Below are 22,975 nucleotides of genomic sequence, written 5' to 3'. Positions count from 1 at the left end.
CCTTCTATTAAAATCAGTTTTACAATCTAAATGAACGTTTTACTTCAAACAAGAAAAATTGTATTTGTCTTCACATTCCCCTCCCTTGCAAAGAGCCAGATTCCAGCAGAGTATGTATAAGGTCTGCAGGATCACAAGCCAAAGGTCAGGCAAAACAATATTACAGATGCTAACAAAAAACTAAAATGTCTCCTACCATGACCTATATTTATCATCAGCACTGGGTAAAGGTAGAAAATCTGGAAGATGTTTAAGGCATTTTCTAAATGTGCACCACAATCCTTCCTGATAAAGGAAGGGAATTTGTCAGATCAGGAAGGCTAATTTGTCAGAGCAGGGGGTGGGGGTATTTTGTTAGCTACTTTTGTCATTTATTTTCAACCCATACTGAACTCTCTTACCGGTCCCATCCACTTTCTGTTTGTAGATAATGTCCTTGGCAGTGTCTGAGAAAAAGATCGAATTATCCTCTGCACTGAAGTCCACTCCTACAAAGTAGGATGGTGTGCCAGTGATGGGGAGTATGATGTCTTCCTGAGAGGAGAGGTTAAAAGGGATGCCTCTCACTGCCAGCTGACTGGAGAACAGCAAATATTGCCTCACAGCTGCAAGACAATGTGCAGGGCAAGGCATCTGAAAGGTGCTAGAATGAAAACCGCAGGAGGCTACATCTGAGCTTTATTCTAGTCCTCCCCAGACACTGTTGCTGTGCAGCCCCAATGACGCTGAAGACCCTGGAAATTCCCTTATCTCCACTGCATCATGTGAGCAAATGATATTGGCCATTAAATGTATAGTGAAATTGAATAATGGCTCTCCTTTCTTAGATGATAAATCCACAAATAGGGTGGAGCAAAATGACAGACAGCAAGCGGAGGTCACTATCTTACCCACACATCTTCTGCCATCGGCGTGCAGGTCGTAACCCAGGCGGCACCGGCAACGGTATCCCAGACCATCATTATCAGTCCTGTGACTCAGCACACAGATCTGTTCACAGCCTCCTTTGTTTGTCCCACATGGGTTACTTACTGTTGGCAACACACACACACACACACACACACACACACAAACACAAAACATCACATAGACCACTTCTATAACTTACCCACTGTATCAAAATGTCTGTGGAAATGTCCGTGGAATAACACTGAAGGCTATAAACATGATGACAGCCAGATTCTTTTTGGGTCTAAAGTCAGACTCATATAAAAGACCATAAGGACAATATTTGATTATAGTATTTTAACATTATAGCTTTGGTGGGTTACAGCACTAATTCTAGACATCTGCTTTGAGACAAAGCCTGCTCTAAAAAGTACTGTAAAATAAAATTGAATTGAATTGAGTTAACTGGCTTACCGTAGGGCTGCCTGTAGGCATGAACCACAGCCACACCATATGGAGTCTGAGAGGTTGAATAGAGCACTTGCGGGCTGCCTCCACTGAATTTGCTAACTTTCATGACAGCCATCTTGGTCCAGTCAGTGTAGTAGACAGTATGTTCAAACAGACTGATGCCAAAAGGGTGAGGGATCACCGAACCTCCATGCACAACTGTTTTCCTTTAAATGAATCAGACAATGGCTTTGTTTACTTTACTTGGGGTTAGAATCAGTAGCTGACCCCTGAGAATTTAGATTTATTAGGTTTTATTGTGAAAGACTTCTGAAAGAATAAGGCATGAAAATAAAGCCTTGTTTAATTAGGTCTAATGTTTAATTAAATGTTTAATTAAATATTACCACTTATCCAGAGGTAATGGCAAACAGAAACCCAGTTATTATTATATGCAGTTAGTCAAAAGATGATGTGGGTGAAATGAGACTACATTGTACTGCATGCATACCTGTGCAGGCCATCATAAGTGGTGGTTTCTATGTAGTCATAGCGACTGTCCACCCAGTACACCCTTTTAGTCACAATGTCCAGTGTGATCCCAGCAGGCCAGCCCAGTTTGGACCTGATAATACCATAGCGGTTGGTGCCATCCATGTAGGCCCTCTCCAGACCAGGTTCCCCATTCAGAGGGTCCCAATCAGAAAAGAAAAGATACCTAAATCAAACATAATGCACATATTATTGTAGTATTATTTTCCTTATTTAGTATATAAGACATTTATAAGATATATTTAAAATGCAAAGATTTACTCTTAAACTACACATCCACATTACAGTATTAAAAAAAAAAGGGGGGGGGGGGGGTTCCTTCTGTGAGCCCTGGAAATATGCCCTATGCACAAACTTATTTATGGCACAAGATCCAAGTCACAGAGCACTAGCTATTCTTAAACTTTTATTTTTGAAAGAATGAATTTACAAATAAGCCCTTCAGAAGAGCATAACACATTTGACATTAATACCCTAAACCCTTTTATCAAAAGCACTGCTCTTGAGTACATTGTCACTTCCTAATTAAGCAGGATCTGTCTGGCTCGGATTCCATATTGGGTTTCAGTGCATCTCTTCTTTTCTTATTACTCCCAGCTAATCCTTTACAGTAGTATAGTATATGGCTGTTCCAATTTAATTACTTTGTCCTGCTTAGAAAAGACAGGATGATAGAGGAGGTGCCAGCGGACCTTATAAGCTGATCTGAGGTCAGTTTTGTGGTTTCTTTTACAATAACCAGGGTTAGAATTATGGAGAAACTTCACAGTAAAATCCCCAGTGATAATCAACACCTGTAGTGTCAAATGAACAACTAAAGTGTTCATTCAAGTCCACGTCTACACATGAACACTCTAGAAGTTCATTCAACATTTTGTGCACCTGAGAGACTGGGTTGTGTCTTTTATTGACTCACCCGACAGTTGGGTCGAGGGCCAGTCCCCTTGGGTTTCCCAGGTTCTCTGCAATGAGTGTGATACGATTGTTCCCATCAAGGTCCACCATGTCAATTCGATTGACACTGCCCTCCACCACATAAAGTTTATTGTTGATCCAGTCCACAGCCAGGTTCACAGGATAGTCGACTGATACATTTAGGATCACCTGTAAATGTGACCCATCCATGTCTACCGAAAACACCTGGCCAAAAGATAGAATGATTCCTTGTTAAAATTTGTTTGACAGTTTGATGCCTGTGTCTCCAGTGTACAATATATCTTGACATGTGGTAAGTGGATCATAAAATATGTATCATTTCCACCAATGTCTATGATAAGATTGGCATGATATTGTCTAGTTTAATAATCAGGTATAATGGAGTTCAGTTTCTGGTTACATATGTATCATTCAGCGAGCTTATCTGTCCAGGAACATTTAAGTGGTGCCATGGGGGCAGTACTTTGAAACCATTGCCCTACTGATTTCAAGATGGCACCGGTTTCTCAGGGTGGACCACTTGGCATTGTAACAGAAGTTAAGGCACCACTGCACTTTTCAGGCCTTGCTGTTTGGAAACCAAACCCAGACATCCTCAGGAGTGGGATTCTCGTCTGACCCGTTTAACGGAAACATAAGCTGTGGAAGGGGTCTGCTGATTTGGCACACTCACCGACCCCCTGCCTTGAGCATGTGGACATTCCTTGGAGTTGGGGGGTACTAATCACAGACCCCCAGCACTGGTATGCCCCTGCTTTTCATCTCCATGGCTGGAGTTAAAACTAAAGAGCAGCCAAGAGCTCAAACAAAGGCTTCTGAGTCAGCCAAGGAATGCATAAAAAAGACCGGACACAGAGAAAACGAATACTGCATGGTCACCTAGAACTCTAAGGTTGCATGAAATTGCACAGAAATATGCAAGCATTTTCTAACATATCAGAAACGTAGTGGAGATTAGAAAAACGTAGACTTTGTTACGGATCAGATCCAGCCAGCGTGAATGCAGCCATACAGGAGCCAAGCAGCTCAACCATCAGTACAGTATTAGCAGTATCTACAGGCATCAGTCAAAGAATTCCCTTTCCACTGTCAAGTGGCCAACTTCCTTCACAACTCGAGAACATCGACAAACATCAGACCTGCTGATCCTGAGGTGGGGGTGTTACTGGGTGCTTTTTTTCTATAACTGCTTTGTTCCACTAGCCTCAGAAGGGGTAAGGGGAGGTAGAAATCATACTGGCACACACTCGTTTTGATGGATTGGTCTTGAATGGGAGTTTAGCCAAGGACGAGCCAGGCTGTGCGAAGTTGAGATCAGAGCACACTGTGTGTGTGTTCGTAAGAGAGAGGTGTGCGTGCATACTGGCTGAAACACTAGTGCATGTCCAAGGGAGAGCAAAAATAATGAAGCGCTTTGTTATCAATGAGAAATCTAACAGCAATAGCACTCAGTCAGTTAAGGTTAACACCTCAGATATCTATGAAGTATCCTTCATTAAAACAGTGCAAACTGAGAAACCTTGTCGGATGCCAGAACTTTAAACGGATGCAAGTCAAATATACAGTAAAATGGAGAGCCAACAACACAGCCTTAATTAAAGGCATCAAAACCGTAAGAAACACAGTCGTCAGATCTGAAAAGGGCTACCACAGAAAATGTAATGCTCTATGGAACACTGGGATATCATAAACATATTTGCCCATGACATCCGTTACCTTGTTTTGAATAGTGTCAGTCCAGAAGACCCGCTGCAGTTGGTAGTGGAAGTCCACTCCCACAGCCACTCCTCTGTTCTGAGAGTGAATCAGGGTGCGATAGCTCTGGCCATGAATGTCTGCAGCCAACAAGTCTCTTCCATTTGAAAAGAGCAAAGATGCTGCTCCAGCTAGATGGACATCATTTTAATATATGTTAGTGCCACTGAGTTTGTGAGGTTTTTCAAACATATAATGATGAGAAATAAGTCAAAATGCTTCCATTTTCTGAGGCCACCCACTAAGGCAAGCAGCAGTGACAGCGTGAATCAGGTACAAATGAGAAGAGAAATTCTTAGCAAGAGGAAATTTTAGAACAAAACTATTTTTAGCTAAATCAGAGTAACATATGAGACATAAATAATTTAATTTGGCAGAGGAGGCTGGAGCTAGCTCAACGTGCCTGCCAAAGGAACGGCTGTGAGGTAGGCATTTAAGATTTTAATAAAATGACAGCATTCAGATCAAACTAGGCTCTTACACAGAATAACAGTGAAAACTGGAAAGAATGCAGTAAATGAATGTTTATGACATCTGTTAAGGAAGATCAATGTGAAAGTCAGGGTGAATAGGGAAAACTTCACCAAGTCTTGGCAAAAAAAGCACTCAAGTAGCAATTGTTTTTGAATCCATGACAAAAAAACATCAAATATATCAAATTTACAATAGGATAAGAAAAAAATAAGCCAGAGGAAGCCCTAGTGTCTAAACAGCATTGAAATCAGACCGGATGAGTAAGTGTATTAGGAATGATCGGGAATGATGCCAGCCCAGTCATGATTCAGTGGGGGTTGGGCTCTTCCCAGTGTTCTTTATTTGAATTTTTAATTTGGTATCCACTCCACATCACTCCTTTAAACTCACTGTGTAATCCATTTGAGTTCAGGCATAAAAAACAATAGCTATGGCTGGACCCAGATTTTACCCTGGGATTTTAGGCAACCCAAGGTAAATATCAACTTAATTGCGAGGTAAACTAAAACTTAAAGTACAGGCTAAACTTGCTTAGTGCACATATTATGTTAAATTTTAAAAATCATATGCTAATAAATCTGGACATTAGCAGGCAATTAAAAGTAGCCATGCTTAGAAAGCTCACTGGTTCAGACCTACACAGAGGATTGGATCTCTTGGTCAGCTGTTGTTCTGTGCACTAAGCTATGTAAGCAAATGACGGACTGAGCAATGTACCCAGGTGCAGCTCAAGCACGGGATCACAGGGTGGAGGCAGGCGGGGGTGTGTGGAGGTGTGAGAGGGAAACACAGGCAAGGCAGAGCTCACTGGGTGGATTTTACTCCCTGTATAATATGTCACAGATTATATATATATATATATATATATATATTTATGCCTTTAACTTTCATCTCCATAAAAACACCTTACGTGTTAACTTTAGATACCTTCACAAACATTTCAAAGCAAGCAGATATACGCACTCTGTGCTGCTTTATGTGTCATATATGTGCTTAAGAGTAACTCACAGGATGCGTTGGCTCTGCAGTACCTCTGCTGCTCCAGCACATAGCCTTCGTGACAACTGCAGTGATGGCTACCTATCCGATCCTCACACAGCTGGTCACACACACCCCACACCTGACAGTCGTTGTAGTCTGCAGCATAGAGACAGTATAAAAAAAAACACCACACACATTGTGGATAAAGTGTAGGGCTGACTGAGGCCGGTATTCTGTTAGGAAGTACCTGGTCAATTTTTTTTACAAAACACATTTATCTATTTTAAATGTTTTATTAAGTTTTATGTATGAATATCAGTGATGGGAGTTTTGTTAGATAAAACATGAAATGTTAAACTATCGCTAGCTTAAACATCCTGCAAAAGCTTGCGATTTTACCAATACAGGAGCGACTGTTGTTGCTGCTGACCACGTAGCCAGGCAGACAAGAGCAGGTACCACCCTCTGGCGAGGCCTCACAGCGATGTTCACAGCTCAGAGATGCACAGCGCCAGATACCTGAAAAAGCACAGGAGTTCAAACCTCACATCAGCTCACTAACAAACTGTTAAACTGTCTAGATTAACCAGCAACGAAATGAAATATCCAGCAAATAAGGGCAGCGTACTAATGTAGACCTATTTTAGTTTACATAAGCCCAAAATTATTCAATCTTTAACCTGTAAAATAACTTTGGATTTCTAACTGCTGTAATGAGATACTGACTGCAGTTGCGTCCAGCAGTAGAATTTGTCTCATCTTCTCCATCAGGACAGTGGGGTGTTCCATCACAGAGCTGCTCCATGCGGATGCAAACACCAGATGACGGGCATGGCCAGTCGCTGGAGTAACACTCATGCTGGACATTATCTGCGGTAGCAAACAAAAATGTCTATATTCAAATCAAGTATATCACATTGTTTTCCATGGTTGACCACACCAAGAGGGGGCATCACAAACCACTAAATTACGTTAAATACAATGTGAAAAAAAGTTGTCTGTTCACTAAGGTGTGGTTTCTAGATTATTGCCATATCTTTATATTGCTCAATCTGAATGCTCCCAATCTGGTCTGAACAAAAAGAGTGGGGCACCATAAGAAGAAGCTGAGGAGCAGAGCACATAACAAAGCCATTGCTTGATAACAACAAAAAAACATTGTGTGAGGATTTCGAGGACAGCGGCCTTATCGGCCATGGAATGAAGAGCAGCATGGCTTGGCCTTTATCAAGTGGGGAAAAGTGTCTCTTTAAAAATCAGGGGAAGTAACCAGCCTGAAAGTAACCGCTCTGAAAGGGTCACATGGTTACAGTCTTCAGCCTGACTTCTCAAAGCACAAGCACTTCAAAGCAATCTGGAGATGCTCTAAAGGGCTTGGGTGGGTTGGAGTGATCAGGAGCCAGGAGGAGGACCATGAATTGTTGAGAAAAGCCCTGACTGTACGCAGCAAGCATACAAATCCATGGCCGAGGAACTGCAGTTTCCATAATATACTTTGTCACAGCCAGTCAAAATGTAGTTCTGCATATATAGCACACTGCAGTTTACTATGTGTCTCAGTGGTTAAGGTACTTGACTTGTAATTGGAAGGTTACTGGTTCAGGCCCCACCACTACCCAGTCTCCACTGTTGGGCCCCTGAGCAAGACCCTTAACCCTCAATTGCTCAAGTTGTGCTCAGTCATAATTGTAAGTTGCTTTGCATAAAAGTGTCAGCTAAATGTAAATGTCTCCCACTTCTGCATTTACTTCAGGCCTGAATGTAATAGGTAACAATAACAAAGTCAGTTATGGTGCTACTCTAAATTTCCCAACAATTTGTCATTTTAAAGTATTGTTTTCTAGAGGAAACCTACCACATCCTCTTTCATCAGCATTGTCACCACAGTCGTCCTCTCCATCACACAACCAGAGTTGGTATATACAGCGACCACTGGGGCAGGTAAAGTAATTCCCTCTACATGTAGGGTAAGCTGTTAAAGAATGTTATGTGTTACCAGTGTCCACAATTTGGTCAGTAGTGTCCACAGTGTCCAATAGAGTAAGTCTATTGGAATGTTTTAGTGTTGCACTCACAGTCAGACATTTCTCTAGGGCATCATAATCATTTGAGCACAGGGTGGTAAACTAAAACTTTGCCTGGTGTTTCTGAATGGTAAGGAAAGCAGTAATGAACGCACTGCAGTTCTGCTCATCACTCATGTCTCCGCAGTCATCGTCATGGTCACAGACATAACCACGCGGAACACACTCTCCATTACCGCACTGGAACTGGCCACTAGAGCATCGCTTGGCTGCAAACAAGAAAGCAAAATGCGCACTCTGCATTATGTCCCCATAAGAACAGCACAGCTACATAACACACATACCTACATAAGGTCTCCATAAGAACAGCACATCTACATACATACCTACATAAGGTCTCCATAAGAACAGCACATCTATATACATGTCTACATAAGGTCTCCATAAGAACAGCACATCTACATACATACCTACATAAGGTATCCATAAGAACAGCACATCTATATACATACCTACATAAGGTCTTCATAAGAACAGCACATCTATATACATATCTACATAAGGTCTCCATAAGCACAGCACATCTATATACATATCTACATAAGGTCTCCATAAGAACAGCAGATCTACATACGTAGCCTACGTAAGCTTTCCATATGAATGGCATGTCTTTCTGAAAAGTGCATTCCTTCTTTACATGCTGTAACTTACAGCATCACTACATGTACCTACACTGCTCCTGCAATACAGCTGCATCATTCCTGTGCTGAGAATGAAACAGCTCTGGCATACTGGGAAGAATCTTTGGTGTGTGTGAATTCCCTGCCAGGGCCAGACACTCACTGCAGTTGGTTTCATCGGAGCCGTCTCGGCAATCGAGCACCTGGTCACAGTGTTGGCTCCTGTTATAACACGCCCCGCTAGCACACTTCAACTCTGAGCACTCTGGGTAGTCTAGGAGAGAGAGAGAGTCCAGCCATCATTCACTCATCCATTAAATATAATTACTCTGTAATATGATACAGCTACTTAAGGAGAAAAGTGAAAAGCATGCACAAGTTTTCCAGAGGAAAGGTATCAAGACGAGCTGCTAAAACAAGAATGATTAACTATTAAAGGCTAATGTACATGATTATACACTCCTGTAAACATGTATTGAGCTCAACACTTTGGCTCAGTAACAGAATAGTAGCTCAATGAGGTTTCTTGCTAATCCACCAAGGAATCTGCAATCAACTTCTGACAACAAGAAGCATATTGTGACCATTTCTGTCAGTCACCAAGCCTCTTAATCTTACAAATTGATTAAAATGCCAGAGAAGCCTGAAATGGTGGAGGTGTATCTATTCCTCCTGTAATACACACACATATACTGTCACACACATTGTGATGGTGGACTTACGGCAGTTTCTCTCATCTGCTCCGTCTGAACAGTCAGGTACATGGTCACACCTGTACTCCCCTGGGATGCAGGCTCCATTTGTGCAGCTGAACTGTATACTGGAACAGGTCCGGCCAGCTGCATGGAGATCAAAGCCGATCTTTTTAATATACATATGTGCATGGTGGTCCTCATCTTTGGTAATGTCCTCCACGAGAACAGAAATGTTCCTGTTCACTCGCGTTCTGTTCCGACACTGCCTGTGGGCCACACACTAGGGCTATCGCATTCCACCGTTCATGACGGAAATTACACGCATCTACATTAGTGAGGGTCAAACGAACATTTTGATTTGACAGCTTGCATAATGGATGGAAGAATGAGACAGAACAGGTGCACAGTGAATAATGGAAGGAGGTCAGAGTCAGAAAAAGAAAGCGAGGGAGAGAGACAGGACGTACGGCAATGCTGTCTCTCATCTGAACCATCTTCACAGTCTTCCTCATCATCACACACCCAGTGCTGTGTAATGCACTCGCCATCACTGAGACACTGGAACTGATTCGCTTCGCAAGTCAATTGGGCTGAGAGAAACAGTTAGCCTGGTTAATTAACAAGCTTATGGCAGGAGGCGTGGACTAGCCTGCCCACGAAGCTTCAACTTCAGCAAGTTGAAGTGAAACATGGGGTTTGTTTAAGGTGTTCCGCTTCTACCAGAACACTGCATTTGGCATTTTCATTTGTTTGCTGCACTATTTGAAATAACTAGGTTACATTTTCAAATGACGCAGCCTATGACGTTCTTGAACTCAAACGATCCACCCTATTTGGCACGCTGTCCTTGAGCAGAATAAATCTGGCATAGGCAATAAACCATTTCCCACCGTATCTAATTATTTCTTATCACCTTTACACAGCCGAAAGATGTATCCACTACATCACCCATTTGTTACAGTGTGTCGGTGCTTGTGATACCACAGCTGAGAGAGTGAGAGAGAGAGTGTTACTCACGGCAGCCGCTCTCGTCTGAATCATCTGCGCAGTCTGCGGTGCCGTCACAGTGCCAGCCTGCAGGGATGCACCTGCCTGTCCCGCAGCGGAACTGGCCTGTCTCACACCCTGTATCTACACAAGCATGAGAGACACCACCTCAGCTTCCACACACAGTTTGCCACTCCCTGGGCAATCAACAGTGAGACAAGTCTTCTTTCACCACTCCTATTCCAGTAGCCAGACAATGCCTTAAGATAAACTAAAATAAGGAAAAAAATTGCTTACACATTCCAAACGGCAAAAAATCCTAAGGGAGCCTTTATAACTGCTGATAGGCAAGCGAAAAATAAGCGTTAAGCTGAATCAAATTTGAACGGCACTCCCGTGACATGCACAGCGCACAAGCAGACTTAAGGCAGCTGACCCTCCTGAATGTATTAACATACATTCAGAAGATGGATGGTACTCTTCATTCCTCTTATGAAAACACAGAAGCTCTCTTTGAATGTACACAGAGGTGAAGGCTGCTATTGATGAAGCACATAGTTAAGAGCATTGACAGCCAGCGGAGCAGAGCGTGCCAGCCGGCCAGCAGACACTTATGCAACCCTCGCTGGTCTCTTTCCAATCCCCCCCTTTTGATCTTGGCCTGTGAGTGGCATCTTGGGAGATAAGGTACCACCCCTCTACCTTCCCCACCGTGCACTAAGAGATATCAACCGGAGCAGCATAGTTCAGACGAGGAGTCCTCCGTCAGGGCCGTCGGGGGAAAAAAAAGGGGGAATGCACGATTCTGATTGTCTCTCACTGACACTCTGATTAATGGTGCATGCTGTTCCTTGTCAGAAATGTAATTGGGATAAATAGTGGTACCGGTTGGTACCACAGCCCTTACACCCAAATTCCAAAAGCCAGGGGGAGAAGCATGGTGGAGGGAGGTGGTTGAGGGCTGGGGTTGGTGGGTGAGTGTCTTATCACTTACTACACTCACGACACAAACACTCTGTGTCTGAGTGAATCCATGAGATGTGCTGTGAGCAAAAAGAAACCCACCAAATAAACAAAAGCAGTTATCAAAGTAAGCCTAGTTATAGAGTTCAAAACTGACCAACAGCATGCTCTTAAAATGACATCTGGATTTTGAGTCTGTGGGTAGATGCTTTTTGTCCATTTAGTTCAATAGTTTCACATTTATACAATAAATCGCAGTGTCTGACTGGGTGATCATGAATCAGAGGAGCAGGAAGGTCTTGTTATTTTCAACTGACTAAGGGAATTATGCATTTTATTATTATAGAACTTGTTCTTAGGAGTTCGCTCATTTAATTTAATCTTACTAAGATCATTTAATCTTAGTAAGCTCATTTAATTTTTTATGAAATACACAAACTTCAGCTATGATCATGTCAATATCAAAACAAAAGCAAAGAATGCTGATTTGGAATTTCATTTTGAAATTCATTCTATTGCTTAATTAAGACCAGATCAAGGTTTAATCAACTGTTTGATTGCAATTATATTAGTTAGGCTTAGAAGATGATGAATTTCCAAACTTTTGAAACTTTATTACAATTGTGGATGTGCATGGAAAGAAACACCTAAACAGACTGCATTTTGAAGTCAACACTTGACGTTTATCCTCTCGACTAGCAGGAGAAAACCCCCCCACAACATTCTAATCATTCAGCATGACCACAGCAAGGGCTTGTACTAGTTAAGTCAAACACTGACGCTGCAGTTGTTCTTGACATTTTACGAAATAGTGGTCTCAACCATTATCACTGTCCATTTTATACAGCAGATGATGTCCAAGTAGCTACGATGCACAGGTCAGTGGTTGATCATGCTCTTTCTGCACTGCACTTATAGATCCCATTCTATGCCAACAAGCTGTCTGGTCAGTGCAGGGCCTACTGCACTAAAAGCATGGTGATGGCCTTCTCATATCTAGAGGTCCTGACACACATTAACGAGGCCAGACCAGACCCAGCACTTTTAAAGCGTGCCAGCCAAATGGACTTCCAATTTAACTCCTTCAGCAGCCAATTGGGAAACCAGCCTTTTTCCTACTCAGTTTACTAATGATAAAATTGCGCCTCCGCTCGCTCAAAGGCAGTCTTTGTTAAGAGGACATGATCCCGGAGGTTTCAGCAGCGTCTGTAACACACAGGTAGACAGCTGGCACATACGGTATTAGGGAACGGGTCACACTCAGTGACACAAGTCACACAACTGGATTTAACCACCTTGCCTGCAATGCTAGAATATGAGTTTCTCACAGTGGAAGAGAGAATGAGAAAATGAGAAGATTCTCTAGGTCATAGAGGAAACACTGAGATAATCCATTGTATTCTTGACTGCACAGCCCTCTAAGCAGTTTGCTAATCACTGAAAATATTAAACTGCAAGTTCAGAGGACAGGTTTTGTTGACCTCTCCTAAAGACAGCAAGCTTATAACTAACCTCAGTACTCTATACATTAGGTTAACAACTTCAGCTAAACTTTGCCAAGAGAGAAACCTATCTGCTGGGACCTTCAAAATAAAGCCAGTGTTTCCTGACAGTATCAGTTCTGGGAAAGGTGACAGGCAAAGTGAAGTGAGCTTTCTGAACACAACTATCCTGTGTCGAGCTGTTCCTTACTTAGGAAAATTAACCCTTTACTGACAATTGTCCCAGTAATTTCCTGAGGAGGTTTCAGATGGATTTTATTCGAACATCTTAATTTAGGAACAAAAATTGAACTCAGACTGGGGCAACAATGAAAGGGCTCAGAATGACAAAAAAAGAATACCAACATGATTGCCTCATCGGTCATTGTGTGAAGAGTGGCTTGTATTATGCAAATAGAATTGCGTTGTTGAAGGGGTATGTGCTTTTTTATTCCCCTTATCAATGCCTCTGCACAGGCTGTTTTGTTTAATTTAGTGTTTTCTTTTTTTCACCCTCCCTCTTCTTTGGGACCATGTCCTTTCTAATTAGCTAACTTAAACCCACAGCAGGCAAGAATCCCCAAAACTATCTGAAGGAAAAGATAAGGGGGACGCCCCACCACCAGCCCACAAAGGGCAGCAGTGGAGGAATTTTCATTAGAATGAAGCCTTCCAAAGGCTTAGACCCCACTGTGAGATCACAATGGCACAATGGGCTGGCTGGCTGGGCTGCAGCCCCGTAACTGAAAGTGTCAGCATGCCAAAAGGGCCTATGGAGATGGATAGCAGAGCGGAGGAATACAGTAGAGTTTCCTGTGAAAAAGAAAGCCCTGCAGAGTCCTCCTTTGCCCAACCTCCTCCATCCTTCTGTCACTCCTACCTACAACACAACACCACACACACACACACACACACACACACACACAAACAAACTAAAATGGCACTTGCCAGCCACTGTCCCCCAACAACATCTCTTTCTAGTCTCGTGGGGGCCATGGGAGAGGTGCTGCCTCTTTCATCAATGCCGCCTTGTTTTGGTGCGTCCCAGCATCCCGGGTGAATATGCTGGTGGAAAGCCAGGCAGCGCCAGGGCTAGCACTGCTGTCAGAGCAGAGGGCTGCTGCCTGTTTCATATGGAAATGGATGTGGCAGAATGCAGTCGATCGCTTAACAACTGACTTTGGCTCTCACAACTACATTGAAAAGAGAGAAAGGGCCCAGTGGTACACTGAAGGGGTTTGGCAAGAAGGGAAAGCAGAGCGCAGTAAAAGAGTGAGGCTCCCAATTAAGCTATAGTGATAAAGCACTCCTGAAATTATAGCGAAAGATTTACTGGAAGTCATGTACAGGGAGTCCACATTTACACTCTGTGGAATTAAAACATAATTATATAAACCACCAAAAAAAAGTTAAAAGTAAAGTTAAAACAACCAGAAACAATCTGTAGATTAGCTGCAAATTGTTTGAGATACATAGAAACAACTGAAGTGTCTAAAGAAATCTTTTTAAATTTTTATTTGGTGGTATGTGTAGTCTTTTGACTCTTTTGATATGAGCAAATTAAATTCATTGTAGTTTGTGCGCTAAAAGAGCATTACATACCATAAGACATTTCAGAAAGTTGTTTGCATTTGAGTTGTTGCTAATACTGCCAGTAAGAGGTCTGATTACATTCACAGGATTTTAGTGCCAAATGTAATAACATCTGTTCACATATATAATAGAGCAGCTTCACTGCTTCAGGATTCACAAAAGAAGAAAGGCTTGCTAAATGTACGGCATTTCAGAAGCACACAGAAGAATGGAAAAGGGATTTAAGGTTATTTCACACTGCTTGAAATACATGCATCATTACTGACTGATATTTTTGATATTTCTGTAACATTTTTCCTAGAGAGGAATCCTCTGCTTTTGTGGAACCTCACACATATTAATTCGATTTGAAATCAAGAATGTGAATTTTTTGGTTTTTTTTACATTTTTTAATTTTTTTTTTGTTGTTGTTCTTGAAGAGGGTGCACTTTGGTGTACAAACAAACTCATGTGAAATGTATATATATCTGTTCATGCACTCTGGAGAGCAGTTCACAGACAGTGAAATCAGAGAGCAGCATCAGATCACGCTGTGTGGAGAGCGCTTTACAGATCAATCAAGCATTCTTTGTCAGATAAATAACTGACAGGTTTACAAGGGCGAAGAAACAGATAAAAAATAAAGCAAATGGTTAACAGTTTAGATATTCATCACCTACTTGACTTTGTAACTATAAAAAATTAACCCATTTGCAAAATGCCTCCATCATCAAATTTGTCATGGAACTTTAACAGTGAATATTAAGCAACAAGTATCATTTACATAAGCATGTCAATTATCAACACTAAATAACTGCTTATTGTCATGGCCATGGACATGTGACTCTGGTATTTATGCCAACTCAGGCACCTTACGAACACCTAAATAGTTTCAAAAACAAGCATGACAGGTTAAAAATGTAAAAGATTAACTCCTTCACACCAATGATCAAACTAGCACAGCGTTACATCCTTTAACACCTTTGACCGGTGGCAATAACCAACTCTGCTGCTGAAACCATAAGGGACCTGGAGAGCAGACTCAGTGGGCTACAGAACCTAACCCGCTCTTCTCTATTAAAGCCCTTTTGGTCATTTCCTTCCAAATACATGCTGAATGAAACTGGATTTAATGAACCCATTCTGTGGAGATCAGTCATGGCCACGGATATGAAAATTTTGATGAAAACGCAGTCTACGGATTCATATTCAGTCCAAAAACACTGTTGGTCCTAGAATGAATGAGACAGTACTAATTCAGGGTTGGGGATACATATATGGACTTCCTTTCAAGGTCACAATAGCCAGTAGGATTCTGTGCATTTGAGAGGAGTCTAGTCTACATTTCAGGCACAGACAGCTAGAAATGCAAACATATATCTATTAACCACCCACCCCATAAAATCTAATTATGGAATCCAAAAATCTCTTGTCAAGATCCGTTTTCCTGTTGTTCAGCGATAACAAAAATAAATAAATAAATAAAATTTTACAAATACAGTTCCGGCATATAGCACGTCAGTGGAGCGGATATTTTATTTTATTTGAGGAAAAACATTTTCGATCAGGGAGGCTCGACTGTCACACAGTGCAGCGCCAGAAACAGCAACGTTCGCATACAGCGGCAGCTGCAGCGTAATTATGTGCTTGCTTCGTGCTAAGGAGCTTACATACTAGAGGCTGAGCAAAAACAAAGCAGATTACAATTTGAGAGGCTCGCGAGGTCTGCCATGCTTTTGCACTGGAACGTTTCCGACTGTCAACTGAATAAACAAGTATAAAAAGTCCAAATTCACGGCACAATTTCTATAAGCAATCTAAGCAAGACGTTAAACTGTTTGGCCTTTAAGACGATGCAGCGGATAAAACTGCTTTGAATTAGATTGTACCAGTAGCCTGGGCTTTAGTGATTGTCTGCTGGTCACATGCGCGCCTCTGTTACCTAGCAACGGCAAAGCCCAGGCAAAAGTTCTCCAGGAGAACTTCAAATCTGTCCGGGGCTTTGTGCGCGAGATTAAGTAACGTTCTGATTTGTAACTTCACTTGTTACGCTGCAGAACGTCTTGAAATCACGGCGGTCCTTGTTTAAAAATAACACGATGACAGACTTTTTCTTTGTAGTACATTTATTTCCCATTGCGGTCTTAAAAAGTGGAAGGCTATTAACCGCTATTAGTTATGTATAACGACTCGCCACTTCATTAGACTCATACCAGTGCAGTTATAACGGTATAGATGAATCACACGGACGTTACAGCAGAAGCGACGTCACTATACAGACGATTAAAACCCGTCGATCTTATAACAGGCTATATTCCCCAAAATGACAAAATATATTTGGCCTAATACATCTACGCACATTGAAGACGTAAACTCATATGTTTAGATGAACCGTTATCAGCACTGCTAACTGTCATATGTGGTAACAGGTCCGAGTGCTTTTGCGGTAACAGGTCCGAGTGCTTTTATGGTAACAGGTCCGAGTGCTTTTGCGGTGTGATGTCATTCCATTTGATAATTACGATCATTACAATTCGTAAGAGCAAGATGAATCTTGAGTACAAGCTAATATTGCTGCAGTTTCCTCATAATACAATTATTACATCATAATAGAAATACATGTGACATAACATCCTTTAACTTACCTTGACAATTACACTGAAGAAACCAAAAAGTTAATACAGTCACCACTTTCACGAGCAGTGCTCGCTGCATTCTGATGCGCGGTCCCGGCTGGTCTTTCCAGCCCCTCATGAAGTTAGACAGATGGAGCTCTTGGGACTGAGATGCTGTCGCTGGCCTCTCACTCACTTGTCCCGGTCTGATGAAAAAGGGCGTATACTAAAGCTTAGACATAACGTCCCCACTCTCCCCCTCCTCACACACACACACACACACACACACACACACACACACACACACAGAGAGAGAGTTCAAAACCCTATATGTCTGTTTACATTTATTCCTCAGTGTTGATCAAATAGTTAATTAAAACTCTTCACCAATTGCCCAAAGGTATTTTGTTTGTTTTGTTTTGTTTTGTTTGGGGTTATTTTATATTAGTATTTTTTTTTTTTTTTGCATGGAGTATCTATCTTATTAATTCTGTAAATCCCATATTAATTGTTATATTCTGTACTTGTGAATGTGAATTTGCATTTTAAATAGCAATGGTGGCTATTTTAATTTTCCAGTTTGTAAGTCAAGTATAACTTTGGCTAAAGGCTGTCCTTGATGAACTGAATAACCCTAGTAATGTATTAACTGTTTAAACTATCAGCAATAAGAAAACACCTTATGGCTAGAGTCTTGGTAGTGATCACAAGCATGCTATTTAACAGCATATTTAAATTATGCTCACACATTTTGAATTTAGTAACTGAGTAGTTCAAAGGAAAGGAATTTCATGTTTATAAAAACACTGAATGTGCATGTTTTTTGTTTTTTTTTCTTTTGTAATTAAAAAATCTTGGCAGGATTAGCAGCCTATTTTTAACTACAGCATAAAATCTGTCAGAATTTGGGTCTGATTATGTAGCAAAAGCCACAAGTTCCACAGACAGGTGGCAAAGTTTAAAGTAGCAGAAAGGTTACTTTAGAGATCTTGAAGCAACATTAGACATTATTCAAAATATTTTACCAAAAAAAAAAAATAATAATAATAATAATTATAAAGTTTAATGTTTATCTCACATACCCATGTATATTGTAGCTATTTAGAGTATGTCAGATTGAAGACCCTGAGTACAAGGACACTTTTGATGTGCTTAAATTCATAAAATTAACCTGGACTCTCTAAACACACTAATCAGCAGCCATAGATATCTATAGCAGTGTATCTTGGTCCTACTCTTCCTAAGCCGAGTAAGGCGAGTTAGAACGGACTCTAACGCTTCCTAAACTGAGTCCGGTGAGTTAGAACTGATTCTAACTCTTCCTAAGCCGAGTCAGGTGAGCTATAATTGACTCTAACTCTTCCTAAACTGAGTCAGGTGAGTTCTAATTGATTCTAACTCTTCCTAAACTGAGTCAGGTGAGTTAGAACTGATTCTAACTCTTCATAAGCTGTCTGAAACATTCTATTACTCTTTCTGGAAACCTCGTGTATTTCACTGCATTTCACTCAGTCTAAAATAAACAATTTACTCTGAAAGTGTGTTAATTGTTTGTGGTTCTTCTTTTTTTTTCTTACCGAAGTATATCCTTCTTTAGATTTTGCATTTGTGTGGTTAAGTAGGACACATATTTGGAAGATAGTTAGGCGCTAGAAATGTGTTGGCGCCATCTACTGGCGATTAAAATTAAACAATGAGCAGTTTATGACAAAGCCTTAGGAAGAACAGAGGAGAAACGTTGTTGGCGTTGTCACAGACAATTCGCACATGGTGCCAATATGTTTCAAAAATCTCTTAACCACATGTATAAGCGTACGTCTGTCCCAGCTTGAAAACGTATAGACCTATAACAATAGGCGAAGCAAGCACTGATTTAACAGGCAGCTATAAAATCGAATTCTCTGTAACCAGTAGCAACCACAGAAACTTTGTAGCTACGAGCTCGCAACAGCTCAACAGAATGAGACGCTGTTGGCAGCACATGGGAACAACCTGTCGGCTGTTTTTCCAACAAAGACATCGTTAATTCCTTTATTTTTTTCGAAGCATCCGAACCATAAAAGAAAACATGACATCTCCTCAGAGAAATCCAAAAGACCTCAAAACGATGATCATAGACACCAAACAGGTAAAGCGGCGACAACAGGCTAACATGAATTCAGTCCCCACCTAGCTAGCTTTTAGCAAGAGGTTCAGAATAACGAGTCGGGGCTGGATGGTGCCATATGTTCGCTAGCGAATGAATCCCTAGAGATATTGCGTATTGACTAAAAAAACTAAATCGCAATTGCCGATGCAAGAGTCTGTTTCGGCCAATCAAAATCTACGTGTTTTAACGGAATTATTAGAAGATAGAAAATATTCACTCTTTCTCCATCCCATTAATAATCTTGCTGTGTCATTTGCCCCTTATGCAAAAGCTTACTCTCTTTTAAGATAATTGCATCTTACATTCCAGGTATCTTGCTTACTGCTGATGGCTATTTAATGTAATAACAAAGCCATCTGTGCGTCGTTTTTTTGTTGTTGTTGTTGGGTTTTTTGGGGGGTGGGGTGGGTGGGGTGGGGTGGGGGGATTACATGCTGTTTTGACAAAACTACATTTTCTACAGATAATCGATTTTTTTTGCAGTTACAGTGTAGATGCGCAGCTTTGTAGACATTATCAACACTGCCTTATCTACCGAAAACTAAAATATCAGTGCCAGCCAACAAGCCACTTGCTGTGGTTTCAAAGACATGTAGGAAAAAACAAAACAAAACTTAGGTTCAGTCAGACTTGACTGTCTCATGAATGAGCAAATTTTCTGAAGCTTGTGCATAATTGTTAAGTCTGCTGAGAATTAGTTCCTTGGTGTTAATTCCACTGTTCCTACTTGTGATGGCTACAAGGACATGGACGATGTCCACCAAGCCTTGGAAAAGCTGAGGGGACTTTCGCATGACGAACGGACCGAGGCGGATATGCTGCGCTCCAGGATTGACGAGCAGTCCAGCCTGATCTGCATCCTGAAGCAGCGGGCGGATGAGATGCTGCTGCGCTGTCAGGCCCTCGAGCGCATCAACGGTGAGCTGGAGATGCTTCAGACCGCCGTGCAGGCCGAATTGGAGAGCGAGCGTGAGAGGTCAGCACAGCTGGAGAAAAGGTTCATGGACCTTGCCGCCAACCACAGGGAGCTGATCAGCTTCAAGGACGAGTATAAGAGGCGGAATGCCGAGTTGACCAAGGAGAACAGGAGGCTTCGGGAGGAGAATGAGAAACTGTTCAGTAGGGAGCTCCAGATGAAGGAGGAGACCATCCTGAAGCTGACCCATGAGCTGAGAGAACTCGCTGAGCAACACAGACACTTGGAGAAAGAATATCAGTGAGCTCCAATCACTTGCTATCAAACATGTGATTTTGACTACAAATAACCTTTTCTGTTGCGTGTAAATGATTTTTTGAACTTTTTCAATTATGTTATTAGGGACAAAACAATTGGGTTCCAGATGAAGATAAAGGAGTTAATGAATCAGCATCAGATTAAAGAAGCTTCCTTGCAGGATGAGCTGCACAACACTCGGAAACAGCTGAAGAACGCAGAGGAGATGTGTGCAGGTATGGCCAGCTTTAGGTCAGCTCTGTACATCTGTCTTTAAGTCAGCTCTGTACATCTGTCTTTAGGTCAGCTCTGTACATCTGTCTTTAGGTCAGCTCTGTAGATCTCTCTTTAGGTCAGCTCTGTACATCTGTCTTTAGGTCAGCTCTGTACATCTGTCTTTAGGTCAGCTCTGTAGATCTCTCTTTAGGTCAGCTCTTTACATCTCTTTTTAGGTCAGCTCTTTACATCTCTTTTTAGGTCAGCTCTTTACATCTGTCTTTAGGTCAGCTCTGTACATCTGTCTTTAGGTCAGCTCTGTACATCTGTCTTTAGGTCAGCTCTGTAGATCTCTCTTTAGGTCAGCTCTGTACATCTGTCTTTAGGTCAGCTCTGTACATCTGTCTTCAGGTCAGCTCTGTAGATCTCTCTTTAGGTCAGCTCTGTACATCTGTCTTTAGGTCAGCTCTGTACATCTGTCTTCAGGTCAGCTCTTTACATCTCTTTTTAGGTCAGCTCTTTACATCTCACATTCATCACCTCTGTTTATCTTTGTGCTGTTTTCTTCTACCAGAGATGGATCTGAAACTCAGGCAAAGTCTTGAAAGAGGCATAATGAAGGAAACAGAAACACAGGAGAAGCTTGAAGAACTCGTGAAAGAGAAGAATGAGTTACTGGAGCTTTCCATGCAAAGAGGGAAAATTATCCAGGTGGGTTCTACATTGAATATTAAAACAGAACATCAGAGCAACTGAATAAGCCAGGAATTTGATCATAACAATAAAATGTTCCAATTTTAAGCTAATTGTTCATTTTAATTTTAATTTTATGATTCTGTTATGTTGAGAGATGTGGTTCCTCTTCCTTGAAGGATAAACAAGTGGAAATCCAGGAGTTGGAAAGGAAGAAGCAGGAAGCAGAACTTGCCAGAAAGGATGCAGAGAACAGGTGTGAATCCAGCTCAGAAGAGTATTAACTTGCCATTCCCTTTGTCACTGTACATTTCTGTGATTGCCCCACACCACTTCATTATAGCAAAGAAAATCAACCAGACCAGCAACCAAACAATCTACCAAACAAACCCTGCAACAGTCGATATGCTTCATTGCAGTAGTGATTTTAGCAGTGACCTTTGATTAAAATGGAAGTGTCTGCAGTGAGTGCAGAGCATTCAGTGGTATTTGGCTTTGGGTTTTTGGGTCAGGTTTGAGAGGGAAGCTACTGCAGTGAATGGGGAGCTGCGGGTGAAGGCACTCCAGCATGCTCTTGATCAGGCACAGGACACATGCGGTGCTCTTAAGAAGGTCTGTTGATCGAACGACAGGGGCAGAAAGTGCCCTCTGTTGTCTGCTAAACTGGCAAAAAGATGGAATTGGGTCTAAATAGTTCTGTCAACATGTTATATTTCTGTGTTCTTTCTTGTAAATTTGTGACGTGTTACATTTTTTAGGACTTTGAGGCATATAAAAAGCACAGCAGTGACTTGTTGGCAAAGGAAATGGAGTTAAATGCCAAACTTCGTCACATGATCAACTGAGCTTTCCATCATCCCATATCCATCAACTCCATCTGTGTGATTAAAAAGAGCTGTTTGTCTGTCATCATAATTGCATGATACATGATAGCCATAGACCACTTAGAAAACCGTCTGAAGAACCATTATTTGCAAGGTTAAAAACATGAAATGAGACACTGACTAGCATTTATTGTTTTCATAGTGATTTTGCAAAACCAAAAAATAATGCCTTGAAATAAATTTTGCATCTTATTTGTTAAATAGTAGGAATGCCTCAGATAAATCAAAGAAGACAAGTATGATTAAACCAACTCGAACCAACTTTTCAACGCCTATGCAAAATAATTCCTAGGGGAAAAAATCCTAGGAAAATATTAGTGTACCTACTTTTAAATCTTTAAATTATCAATCATTTAGAAGTGTCTCTGCTGGAGGGAGTAAGCTGAACCGTTGGTAAAAGCAGTATTAGAATGGGCTTGTCCTAATTATGGCGCATTGTCAGTAATTGTCCACTAGAGGGCATTGCAAACTTGTTCAACATGCGGTTAATGTTTAGTAGATAATGTAAATCTCCCAAAAGTAAATAAATAAATAAATACCTGCTTATATATCTACAGATATACTTGTGCTTAGCCTGGTAAACGTGGTGTTAACACTCAATAGTGGTAAGTTCAGAAAAATAACACTTAGTATAGGTCCAACAGCCTACACTTGAACTACCCTTAAGACTATGCCTATGAAAGAATGTTCGATGAGACTTTATATTCATATTGTACCGAGGTTAATAATTCAGCTTCATTAAAATGTAAACATAAAATGGTCTCCTT

The 22,975-nt window shown here is 41.3% G+C and overlaps 2 protein-coding genes across 4 annotated transcripts in view; one reads left to right on the top strand and one right to left on the bottom strand.

Moving 5' to 3' along the window:
* lrp2a (low density lipoprotein receptor-related protein 2a) overlaps nt 1–17,201 on the bottom strand; it is a 54,235-nt gene extending 37,034 nt beyond the window's left edge. For both annotated transcript variants that reach the window (XM_035522824.1, XM_027021121.2), the window contains exons 1-16: nt 17,084–17,201; nt 10,453–10,566; nt 9,903–10,025; nt 9,463–9,579; nt 8,904–9,014; nt 8,216–8,329; nt 7,892–8,008; nt 6,763–6,906; nt 6,436–6,555; nt 6,064–6,192; nt 4,543–4,712; nt 2,807–3,030; nt 1,850–2,056; nt 1,363–1,565; nt 891–1,031; nt 402–605 (exon numbers count right to left, since the gene is read on the bottom strand). In XM_035522824.1, the coding sequence (XP_035378717.1) occupies nt 402–605; nt 891–1,031; nt 1,363–1,565; nt 1,850–2,056; nt 2,807–3,030; nt 4,543–4,712; nt 6,064–6,192; nt 6,436–6,555; nt 6,763–6,906; nt 7,892–8,008; nt 8,216–8,329; nt 8,904–9,014; nt 9,463–9,579; nt 9,903–10,025; nt 10,453–10,566; nt 17,084–17,192 (2,347 nt within the window). In that variant the 5' untranslated portion in view covers nt 17,193–17,201. The remainder of the gene's footprint in view (nt 1–401; nt 606–890; nt 1,032–1,362; nt 1,566–1,849; nt 2,057–2,806; nt 3,031–4,542; nt 4,713–6,063; nt 6,193–6,435; nt 6,556–6,762; nt 6,907–7,891; nt 8,009–8,215; nt 8,330–8,903; nt 9,015–9,462; nt 9,580–9,902; nt 10,026–10,452; nt 10,567–17,083) is intronic.
* A 1,796-nt stretch (nt 17,202–18,997) lies between these two features.
* The window catches only part of zgc:172182 (coiled-coil domain-containing protein 89), a 5,704-nt gene continuing 1,726 nt past the window's right edge, over nt 18,998–22,975 (top strand). The window contains exons 1-7 of one of the 2 annotated variants that reach the window (XM_027021079.2): nt 18,998–19,181; nt 19,946–20,418; nt 20,521–20,651; nt 21,206–21,342; nt 21,504–21,580; nt 21,837–21,936; nt 22,083–22,975. The exon at nt 22,083–22,975 is cut by the window's right edge and continues 1,726 nt beyond it. In XM_027021079.2, the coding sequence (XP_026876880.1) occupies nt 19,122–19,181; nt 19,946–20,418; nt 20,521–20,651; nt 21,206–21,342; nt 21,504–21,580; nt 21,837–21,936; nt 22,083–22,169 (1,065 nt within the window). In that variant the 5' untranslated portion in view covers nt 18,998–19,121 and the 3' untranslated portion in view covers nt 22,170–22,975. The remainder of the gene's footprint in view (nt 19,182–19,945; nt 20,419–20,520; nt 20,652–21,205; nt 21,343–21,503; nt 21,581–21,836; nt 21,937–22,082) is intronic. The other variant, XM_027021080.2, reaches the window with a different exon arrangement.

The sequence above is a fragment of the Electrophorus electricus genome, chromosome 2 (genome assembly GCF_013358815.1).
Source record: "Electrophorus electricus isolate fEleEle1 chromosome 2, fEleEle1.pri, whole genome shotgun sequence".
Classification (NCBI taxonomy): Eukaryota; Metazoa; Chordata; class Actinopteri; order Gymnotiformes; family Gymnotidae; genus Electrophorus; species Electrophorus electricus.
The sequence above is the reverse complement of the archived record's forward strand: the minus strand, read 5'-3'. Positions and strand labels throughout refer to the sequence as shown.